We start from the raw sequence: 12,165 nt of genomic DNA on the forward strand, positions 1-12,165 counted from the left end.
ATCTTTAAACTCCCAGTAACATAACTGTCACAATTCGCCTTTTCGGCGAAACAAGTGCCAATGCGGTTAACTAGTAATGGAAACATTGATGATATCCCGGAATAATGGGTGATTTCTCATTTCAAACCTAGACATGGTGTTTAGGTGTTTTGTCCTGACGACTATTTGTTAATTTAATAAAATTTTAAAAGATCCATTGTTACGTTCCTAGTAATTTACAAAATTCCCAAAGATCGATATCCATAAACTCCCACAACCCTCTGGCAACACTATTGCCATTGAAAGACCGTCAATTGGGGGGTGAACGTTAAAAAACTAGTAAGTTGATCGTGTATCGTGTGTAAAGTCGAGCAATTCGTCTTCTTACTATTGTGTGCTAGAGTCCGGGATCTTTCCATCGGAAAAAACAAACATTGCCGCGTTGAAACTCACCAAAAGAACAATACGTCGTGAAAGAGTGCCGAACGAATGGAAAACAAAATACTTTAAAACAATCAAAAGAAATGTATAACAAAAGAAAAGAAAAATAAATACACTTGTCCCCCGCACACTCCATGAAAATAATTGTACAAAAGCTTTGATGTGTTTGCTCGCTCGCTCGTAAACTTACATAACCCAAACATAGCACGCGTTGCCACCTTACACCTGTGCTACCTAGCTATCTGGCTGGCCAGTTGGGCTGGTTGACAAGTGACAGTAGCCAGAAAGAGAGAATCGAGAATCCATTCATTCATTCATTTGTTCACGGCTCGATAATTTTTTTTAGTGATATGGTAATGCTCAAATGCCCATGGCAGTTCAAATTGACTATCGTCGTTTAATGTTCGTCCCGTACGTTCGTTCATTCTCCTCTTGAAGGGGAATGTCAAAGTTATTTACTTCTGATCGTGCCGTGTTGTTCATCAAATCGTCATCTTTTAATTTTACGTTTTATTTTCTCTGTTCGAATGGGATTTTTTCAACACTTGCTTGCTGGTATTTTTGGCTGTTTTTATTCTTCTTGGAAACTCAAATTGTTGGTGGTGTGTGGAATAAATATAAAGTAAAGGAATTTTACTGCCGTCACAATAAGAATTATAACAACAACAAAAGGCGTAAATTACATACAGCACATAACCACCAGAGAGTGGAAAGTGAGAGAAACAGAGGCGAAAGATAATATGGTGCAATAAATGTTTTCTTTTTAACAAGCAAAAGTGAGCAAATAAAACTTACGCCGAAATCAAAGTCAGTGAAATTTTGTGATAATCTATCAGATATTTTTTTGTTTCTTTTGGCATTATAAAAAGATATAAGAATCACCAACTTGGCCCGTCTGGTCGTCCGTCGTGGTCGCCGACATGGTTTTAGTGATCGTTGCCGCCACCATTGTCGTCTCCTGTTCGTCGTATACACAAAATAAATAAAAGAAAAATAATATGTTTGCGTCGAAGGTAGTGGTGGTCGTCGACGTATAGTTAAAAGAATTTTATATATAATCAACAAAAAAGGAATATCTTTAAACAAAACAAAAAGAAAACTAACTAAAAGTATTAAAAGTTCCTCTGGCAAAATACAGAGAGAGAGAGAGAGAGAGCGCAACAAAGTGAGTGTGAGTGCAAGATAGCGATTGCGAGTACGAGTCAACCAACCCACCACCCCCACCAACTTCAATTGTTATAAAGCCCTTTTTAAATAACAGCAAACACACGTACACTCGCTCATACAAACTAGTTCGAACGCACGCACACTCATCATTGCCAAAAAGCAACAACTGGAAAAATGGCTGAATCAGGGATCGATTTGGATTTCGACTTCGAAATCGACTATCAATGTCTAATGGATGAAGACAAGCTGGAAGATGTATTGCCAGCGGTCAAGGTTTCCGGACCTCATTCTGATGAGGTGGAATTCTATGAATTGAAATCTGCAACGCAATCCATACGACCCGATAGTATTCCGACCTTTAAAACTGTCAATCCCACCTCAAGGACACAGCTAAAATTGCAATTGCAACGTGAGCAGCAACAGGAAATGGAACGCTTGGAAGCCGAAAAACGGGAAGCTGAGGCTTTAGAAATGCAGCGACAACAAATGCAACAACAACGTCAGCAGCAGCAACAACAACAGCAGCAAATATACAATATACAACAAAGTAGTTCCCCACAAATTGTGGCTAACAGTAATGGCAGCAACGGCAATCGCAACCGCTTCGACAGTCACAATTCCAACAATAGTTTTAATACCACACCACAATCCTCCAGTCCAATGACATTAAAGGTACCTCTACAAAATATCGAGGTGGATGTTCCTCAACAGGTGCTGCAGGTGCGCACAGTACTTGAGAATCCCACGCGTTACCATGTGATACAAAAACAAAAGAATCAGGTCCGTCAGTATTTAAGTGAATCCTTTAAACAGTCCGAATGGAGTGGTCAACTGTTTCAGAACAAACACACGGGTGCCTCAGCTTCGGCGGGAAATCTTAAACTAATTGGTGGCAATAACAATCAACAGGATCGTTCTAGCAGTTATACCGGTGGCGGAGGTATGGTCAACAACAGCAACAATGAAAACAATGCCTCACCTCGGCATGTGCGCATAACACCAGCTGGATCTAACACTCCCAACAGCTCATCCATGATGGATGATGCCATTACCCTGTCACCCTTTAGTGTCGGTAGCAACGGCAACAATTACTACAATAACAGCAACAACAATAATAACCTCAATTCAGTTACTGAATTACAAAACTCCAAAGTAAATGGTAAAAAATCCAACTCCCTACAAAGCCGCTCAAATCCAAACAACTTGGTAACCCTTATGCGTAATACAAATCTCTTAGCCACCACCAATGGTTCGGGTCCGGGCAGTATTACCAGTCCCCTACACTCAACACCCATGTCACCTGGGCTTAGCTCAGTGGCCACAAGCAACTCGGAAATACCATCGTTTGAAAGTGATGCAGATTTGGATTTCGATGAGATTCTGCATGGTTGTGATTCGCGCAATCTCAACGACACCATGAAAATGGATGAGGGTAATAACAGTGCGGCCACAACGCCCAGTGGCAGCTACCCAACCGAGATTCAAGTCAAACAAGAACCCAATTCATTTAATGAAGTCGAGGCCAGTGCCTTGGCCAAGGATCGCCAAAAGAAAGACAATCACAATATGATCGAACGACGTCGTCGTTTTAACATAAATGATCGGATCAAGGAGCTGGGCACGTTGCTACCGAAAACCAATGACCCCTACTATGAGGTTGTCAGAGATATACGGCCCAACAAAGGTACCATATTGAAAAGTTCTGTGGACTATATTAAATGTCTGAAACATGAAGTGGCCCGTTTGAAGCAGAATGAGTATCGTTTTCGTCAAACCGAAGCGCAGAATCGTCGATTGCTCAACCGCATTAAGGAATTGGAAATGCAGGCCAAATCACACGGCTTGCCTTTGAGTGATTTCAATGTGACCTCAGTATCAGCTCCCACCAATAGTGCCTCATATTTAAAGTGTCCTAGTCCCACGTCGGCGACAGCCACAGCGATAGCAGCCTCTTCATTGAATCATCATTCGACACCGTTGATAAATGAAGCCACAGCCCCAACAACAAATGCGGATACAAAACCACCACCGAACCTACTAAATGGTGGCAACAGCAACAACACTAAAAACAGTCTCAGTATTAATACCACCAACGATGATATGATGGAGGATAGTAAACCTGTGATAATGCAAGGTGATGATCCGATGTTTTCGGCGCAAAATGGTGTGCAGTTAATGTCCTCAGCTCCTCATTCCCCCAACACCAACTGCAACAACAACAATAACAGTTTGGCGAGTAGTCTACATGGCTTTGGCTCATCGAATGGTAATGATTGCGGTCACCACAATTTGTCCATTGATGATTTATATGTTTGTGGTGGCGGTGGTGTTGGTTCCTCAATGCCCTCGCCCTCTGGTGGTGTTCACAATAACAACGGCTCATGTGGCTATACAAACTCTCCAAGCTGTTGCGGGACCAATGAAAATGGCAGCTCTCTTATGTTAAATAACAGTTGCTGTAATTTAATTGGCAGTTGTAACTGTTCCCATAATCATTTGCATCTTGGGCAACATCACCAGCACAACCAACACAATCATCATCAGAATAGTTCCAGTCTTTTACAATGTCCTCCAAGTCCCAGCAATGGCAGTACGGGCAGCAGTCCAAATTTTGGTTTATTATCGGTGGGTGAAGGTGGCCATTTGCATTATCACCACCATCATCATCATAGCGACAGTTATCCAACATCGCCTTCCTCCCTACAACATGGTCGTGATCCCTTACTATCGTCATCACATCAACACACCCTGGACGGACAAAGTCATTTAGATACTTTGGACCCAACGCAACATCATCATCACAACGATTTGCATCATATGCGTGATGACAACGATGATCCTACGCATCCTCATCATCATTCTGTAGATCTCTCACATGCCATTATGGGCGATCAATTGGGCATGGTTACATCGGGTCCCAATGAATCGTTATTGTTATCACCGGATACGTTGGATATTGATATGCCTTGACGGTAACAGGTAGCTAGCTGCTGTAATGTCACAAAAACTTCCAACTATATTAACAAAAAAACGAGAGGAAAAGTTAGCGCTGCTCAAATATGCATCATTTTGGATGGTTAAAAAAAGTAGTTAAACTGTAGCTCAAAACGTAATAAAAATAAGTTATGTATAGTAGTTTATATGTGTGAGTGTTTTTGACACCACGACCATCCATAATTTTTAACTTTTTTACAGGCGGGGGGATGTATTTGAATTTTAGTTTAGCTGTTGAAATGTGATACTAATTTGTTATGTTTTTATTTTGTTTGTTTGTTATAGGTGAATTTTGTTATTTGTGTAGATACACGCAATGTCCGAATACGAACTCTCGAATCAATGCAAATTTTTCTAAATCGATTTCTTGTTAGATGTTTGAAGTTGAAGTATGAACTTTTCAATGGATGTTGTAAGGGTAACTAGTGTGTCAGGCACGCGAAAGTTCCACTTTGAAAAAAGGATTGCTATCTTAAGATCGTTAAAGTTTAAATTAGGATAATTGCCTGGTTGACATGGTCCCGAGTGGATGATCGAAAATGTACAAAAAAGAACTCATTCCAGGTTGGAAATGTCTTATAAAAATACATTCTTGTAACCTTAAACGAGATTTTTTAAATTTTGTCTTGATGAGTGCTATCTAAATCTAACTTATTTTCTAGATTATGTTGTGGTTCTTCAATCGAAATCAGAAGTTAAAATGTAGAATAATAGCAAAACAAAATAAGTTCCAGTTCGGTATCGGAGTAAGGGAAGTGATAATTCAGCGGAAAAGTAGGCGCTTTCCATTGTTTCTTTTTAAACAACAACAATTTAAAGGTAATCATTGTATGTTCTAACCATCAAAGACAATTTTATAATTATTCTTTGTATAGAAGACCTCCAGAACAACTGAAAGAGGGGAGAAGATCTACGGGACTTCCATGTATAAAAAAACGCATAAAGAACACTAGACATAGCAAATTTCCAGGCGGCTTATAAAATACCTCCGAAAATTGTCTATCTATAGAATGTTTCAAAACCACAGCAAATCCTAGGAAGCTCATTTATTTTATCGGTAGATTCTATTCGTCGCTATTCACTTACAAAAATAAAATAAATAGTTTCTTCAATAAAATCTATGTATTTTCTTATCGATATATCTCCCTTCAAGTTTTTCCCAAAATGGATCATGGATGAAACCTGGAAGTAGAGCTAAAATAGAGAGAATGCTCATTAATTTTCTTGTTTTTCCAGAAACATAAACTATAGAATAAGGAAAGAACTGGGCCTCAATTCTTGTTCTATGAAAATGTGAAATGAAAACTTTTATAAAGGAATGAAATGTCAAATGAAAAATATTATAAAGGAAATATTTTTCATTTCATATATTCATAGAACAAGAATCCAGCCCCTGGCCAGAAACTATCTTGATTTTTCATCAATTTTTTATGTAGAATTCACACTCTGAAATCCTGTTGGTGGTTCCTTTATGGAATTTCAGGTGTCTAACCTTTGAGTTATTCTTCGGTACTTAAATTGAGAAAAGTTGCAACTTTTTCACTTCGTAATAAACTAGTAATTTTAAGCTAAAAATAGAAAAGATTACAAGAATCGGTTTATAAAAATCTCTTGATATATATTTGAGTAAAAGATTCTTTGTAGTTACTTGGGATTCTTTGAAGTTACTTGGGCTACTTGGACAATATTAACTCTTTGGTGCTATTACAATCGTATGGTCAGGTTATATCTTACTTTAAAAGGTCTCAAAAAAAGTTATTCAAGTCTGTAGATAAATCACAAATCGCACAGATTCAGCTAAACTAAAATTACCCACTCCCCGCCAAATCCACCATAGGACTTATGTTAATACCCATACGCATGTACTTTAAATACAAAGATAAACGCAAAAACAAACAAAAAACCGAAAAAGCAATGACTACTTCATATACATATTATACACATATACATTTTTATTATTATTGTTAATTATAATTATTTTTATTATTATGATTATTATTATTGTTGTTAAGGAACGGCGGCCAAATTACTTTTGACAAATTTTTAAATTCTATTTTAAAATTTGTTTGCATCAACTTTTTGTATTATTTTTTTGTATTTTTATTTTTTTTTTTTAAGAAAATTGTGTTTTTTGTATTTTTTATTTGTTTCGTTGTCTGTTTTAAGTTATATACAAAGAAAAAAGGCATTATTTTTTAAGTTTATATAGAAAAAGCAAATTCATTTTACCAAACTATATTACATAGGAAATAGTCGTTCCGAACAGTATCGCGCGAATCTTTGTAACAATGATAGCGTCAACTAAACTGAAAAAAAAAAAACAACCCCCATATCACTAGTTTGTTATGAATACATTAATGTACTATTTAACATATTAAGGAAAGAAAAAAAATATTTTTTGGGACAACGACTATTTTTCGTTGAAATGCAATATATATTTTTTGTAAATATCGATGCTGTTTCGATATTTGCCAGCGATATTGATTTATTATCTTTTTTTAACTCTAAGAACAATTGTTGATTATTTTTATTAAGAAACAAAAAGAAAACGATAAGTCAAAAAAAATACATTTTTAAAATTAAAACAAAAAACAAAACTCTCCTAACTTAATATCCGACGATTTGTTGTTGTTTCTTTCATTTCAAAATTGCAAAGTAAGTTTATGCACCGCCACAACAACATCATCATAAATTTATTTAATTGCTGGGCATTGTTGTTGCTGCTATTTTTTCTTTTCATTTGTTAGGTTTACTTTTGTTATCATCACCATGTTCAAAAAAAAAACGAGAAGTTGTGTGTGCGAGCTGTGTGTTGTACCCCCAGTCTGGAGCGAGAGAGAGGGAGAGCGTGTGGTGGTAGCCAAGCAAACCCTATTATAAATCATCAATCAAATAGCATTAAGAAATTGAGATTTGATTTGATTGCCCGCCTTGCCTTGAAGAATTCGATAATATTTCTGGGAAACACATTCACCGCCACACACGCCCCCAAAAAAATCTAAGTACACGCTTAACCGTCTTAATAATATTTCACGTTAGGATCATTTTCTTTTTCTCGTATCTGTTTAAGAACACCTATTCCCATTTCACTGTTTGAAGTAACATTAGCAAGAGCAGTCTTGCTATTTGTTAATTTAATTTCCTTTTTATCTCTGCTGACAACTTTGTTTAAGATAATGCCTGGGAATAAAATTAAGGCAAAAACGAGTGAACATAAAATAACCTAAATCCAAAACGTGGAGTGCGAAATAATAAGAGAATGTTTTCAAAGAAATTGTGATCATAAATCCATCAATTCAACATTGCTTGTTTTTGAAGAAGTTTCATCATGAAGATGTAGATATGTACGTACTGTGTTAGCCCACTTGTTCAGCCAGTCCTATTCTATATATCAACTCTCGCAATTTTCGCTCTTTTTCAGTCTATATAGGCATTTTATTTTTAAGGAACAGAGCGCACGAATAAGGAAGATGACAAGATGTTAAACATTTTTTGAAAGATAAATGAAAATCTGGAGTTTTGAAACTGTTGAGGATCAAAGGAGGGTATCTACAAAAGTGAGAAGGTCTAAAAGAGATCGATGAATGTGGTTTTTGAAGGACTCAATCTAGAAAACAAAGGTATACTTTTTAATATTTTTAGGGGGTCCAATGAGAACGCTTGGATCGGGTTCTTATGCCCGGCAAAGAAAGAAATGGACACTGTAAACATAGTTTTTGCTATAGTTTGAAAAACCAAAAGTCTTCACTAAGTTGTTTTTTTTTATTATAGTGCTCCGAATTCTTTTACAAATGTTTGGACAGCCACGCGAGTACCATAAACATGTTTTTTTTTATCATATATGTCGTTAAATATGTATTTTTTAATTCTATTTTTAGTTAATGTAATAAAATTTTTTAAATTAAAACAACAACACATTCATTTGTTTTTTAATAAATTAACAGTATTATACATACTTTAAAACTGTAGAGATGGGGAGAGGTACTAATTCCTATCTTATTTAAAAAATTAATAAAAACTTCTCAAGATTATTTTTTGTTTGCTTTTCTTCTTCTTCATCATTAACAATTTCAGATGTGTATCACCACACCAACTGACTTGATGAATATACTCTGGCATAACAACCGCTACACATTTCTACATACATGCATGTATAAACATTAAAGCAAACACATCAAATTTAACTAAAGTAGTTATCGCTTTCACACGATTTTTGTGATAAAGTTATTTTTGCTGCTGCCGTTGTTGTTGCTATTTTCCTTTTACTTGCAGCCTATACACATGTTTCTTTTTTTATAAAATGTATAGCTGTTGTTGTTAGAGAATAGCTTTTTTTGCAAACAAATCTTAACAACGTTTTCTTCTTTTTTTTTTTTGTTTTCTGCATACTTGGATAGGCAAATGGGGAGTTAAGAGGAACAGGAGTGAGTGGGATTTGGTGGAGGAGACACAGACATATATAAATGTGGATTTTTTTTAACGATTTTCGAAGAACCCACAGGGGTTCATAAACGCAAACGAAATTGAATGGACCAAAAGTCCTGCATAAAATTGGATTTTGAGGGATTTTTGAAAAATACCAAATACGAACACAAACGTGGATCTTAAAATTTTCTGAAAGAATCCACAAGGTCCATAAACATAGACCATTTTAGTGATTTTTAAATGGACTCCCAGAGAGAGAGGGAGAGAGACAGAGGAATTAAATATCAATATAATAGGATCATTTCAGTGGACTCGGAAACTTTCATAAACTTTGGAAAGGAGGTTATATTAAATATATCATTCCGTTTGTAACACCTCCAAATATTCGCCATAGACACCATCAAGTATATATATTCATGACCAGCATGAAATGCTAAGTCGATTTAACAATGTCCGTCTGTCTGTCTGTCTCTTCTTCTGCCTGTTGAAATCACGATACAGCCAATATTTTTTGACGTAGAGCTTTTAAGTTTGGCACAGTAGTTTGTATTGTGTCTAGGATGGTTGGTATTAAAAATGAGTCCACGTTTTTTGATAGCTAAATGTTTTCAACAATTTATCTAAAAATTGATATTTGTAGTTCGTTATGGGTTCTAGCTCCAGTTTCGGTACATTGTATATATAGGTAAACCATATAAGGGTACCTCCCGATATTCTGTATTTTGATGATCTTTGCCATATTTTTCCACGGTTTTTTTTTTAAATGGTATTTTTTGTTAGTAATGGGTTCCAGCTTAGGTGATAGAATATTGGTTATATAGATCCACGTTTCGTATAGCTTCATGTAACGGTGCTTCCCGATATTCGGTGTTTTGACGGTTTTATCCACATTTTTCCACGGATTTTTCTAAATATTGGTATTTGTAGTTCGTAATGGGTTCTAACTCCGACATGCATTCACATTGTAGGTTCACGTTTTCATATAGCCCGCGTATAACGGTTCGGTGTTTTGACGGTTTTACCCACATTTTCCATTTTGACTAAGAATTGGTATTTATAATTTGTAATGGGTTCTAGTTATGGTGGCAGAACATTGAATATCTAGGTCCACGTTTTCCTATAGCGCACATATAACGTTACCTTCGGATATTCGGTATTTTAACGATTTAAGTCACATTTTCTAATAGATTTGTGTGAAATTTGGAATTTGTGGTTCATAATGGATTCTACAACCGGTGTCAAAAAATTATAATATGTGTCAACGGTGTCTATATGCCATAAGCCTGTACTTTTTAAAAACACTTTGAAGGACACAATTCATTCATTTCACATTTTTTTGAGGAACACAAAAATGCGCAATGTTCGCGATCTTTAGAAGGATCAGAAGTTTTGGAAGGAGTTAAAGGGATTCCTAGACGATTTTATTTTATTTTAAAAATATAATTCAATCGGATTTTTTATTTTGATGCGGCTATAAACGAGGATTTTTTAAGGATTATTTCCGCCTTCGGGGAACAAAACTGATTGTGATGTTTCGACTCCCGTAATGCTGTGCTTATCTCCACATAAACACTGGTGTGTTGTGCGATTCACGTACCGATCAGTATTACAGATTTGTTGTCAGGATACTGACTGTATAATGTTAGGTTAGGATAAAGAACGCGCGGTTGTGACCCTTCTGCCAAATTGTGTCCATCCTAAATAAGAAAATGAGAAAAGAGAAGAGATTGGGAAAATAATGTTCGACTACCTCAATTTCTTCCCCGTCTTGGCAGGTCCTACAGTAATCAAAATCGTCGCTTCTCCATTTAGAAGTCATGCCCCTAACGCTTCAGTAAACTATGATATTACCTACCACAAGTTTTAGGCCATGTTTCGCCATGGAGATGAACGAACATGTTCTCTGCTCGGATATCATAGAGACATTATATCCCCTTTCATCAATTTTTTTGGAATTTCCCGGAATAATGTCGACTTCCTCTACGTAAAGACTTAAGTGCGGCCCGAGGTGTGAATGTACCTGTCTAAGAAGTCGAGTGGAACTGCTAGGCTTTGAGTTGCGAAGGATTCACTTTCGCTTCCCACAAAACAGGCAGTATTGAACAAAGAGTTTGACAAGGCCGCAGCTGCCGAACTCCAGATAACTCTCTCGGCGTTAATTATCGATATCACCTTAGCCTAGGAACCATATCTTTTTTTAACAATAGTTATTTGCGGGCTAAACCGTAAGAAGTATGGGGTTTTTACCTCCACAAATGGGTACATGGTTGGCACCTGTATAGTTGCGACAAGAAACTTAATCCCAATACTTATTTCCAATTTCAATAAAGAAGACATGGTCAGGGTAATGCTGAATGGTGGTGATATACAACTAATATACTTTATCTAAATATCTTACGAAGAACCAGACACACCAAACACGTCCTGGACTTACTAAAAATGGGAGCACATGCAGCATCATCTTAGGAGGTGCCGCAAAAGCCCATAACTGGGGACGCAGCGATACGAATAAAAGATGTTAGTATTCAATTTTATACCCAACACTCCGACGTTTCAGAATGGTGTAAGAGGGAAAGGCATTGATATCACCCCTTCAATATGGAAGAGAGGGTATTCTAGGGCTGCATAAGGCCTTCTAACTATAGGCGACTTGTAGAAGGCCTCATACTAATTGAAGACCTGCAGAAGGCTATCTATTGATAGAAGACCTTTATAAGGAGTTTGGGATGTTCTTATAGCCATAAAAGTCCTATGCATGGTTAGAAGTATTTAAGTATTCCATAAGCACTATATATTGCTTTTTTAATGTATGACAAACTCCAAGAAAAAAACTGCAACTTCTTGAGTACTTCAGACATCAACATGAACATTTGATAGAAAGAAATTTCTACCTCAAAACGCACATTTCACTCTTTGATTAAATGAGCGATGTGTCCTTTTCTTATTTTGAGCACAAATGCAACACATATGTTCCATTGGTCTTAAATTCCCAAACCGAAGCGAAATGTGAAATATATTTTTTGAAATACATATGGATTACGTGAACATTTAGTTCGTCGAGTCTAGACAAATATTTGCTGCTAAGTTGTGTTTTATGTTCTAATTAATAAATGTTTATAAAGTAAATAAAATATATACATTTTTGTTGGTATTTACTTT

The 12,165-nt window shown here is 36.3% G+C and overlaps 1 protein-coding gene across 1 annotated transcript; it reads left to right on the top strand.

Annotated features, from left to right (window-relative positions):
• Positions 1-138: 138 nt before the first annotated feature.
• On the top strand, positions 139-5,420 carry LOC101890411 (uncharacterized protein DDB_G0281497). Its single transcript, XM_005178335.4, has 2 exons — positions 139-1,196; positions 1,290-5,420. Exon 2 carries the CDS (start codon positions 1,762-1,764, stop codon positions 4,555-4,557), a length of 2,796 nt encoding a protein of 931 aa, XP_005178392.1. The 5' UTR covers positions 139-1,196; positions 1,290-1,761; the 3' UTR covers positions 4,558-5,420.
• The last annotated feature ends 6,745 nt before the right edge of the window (positions 5,421-12,165 follow it).

This window comes from Musca domestica, unplaced genomic scaffold (assembly GCF_030504385.1).
Source record: "Musca domestica strain aabys unplaced genomic scaffold, Musca_domestica.polishedcontigs.V.1.1 10, whole genome shotgun sequence".
In the NCBI taxonomy this organism is placed as follows: domain Eukaryota; kingdom Metazoa; phylum Arthropoda; class Insecta; order Diptera; family Muscidae; genus Musca; species Musca domestica.

Coding starts and splice junctions, on each gene's coding strand:
- LOC101890411 (XM_005178335.4), top strand. CDS start 1,762: ATGGCTGAATCAGGGATCGATTTGGATTTCGACTTCGAAATCGACTAT.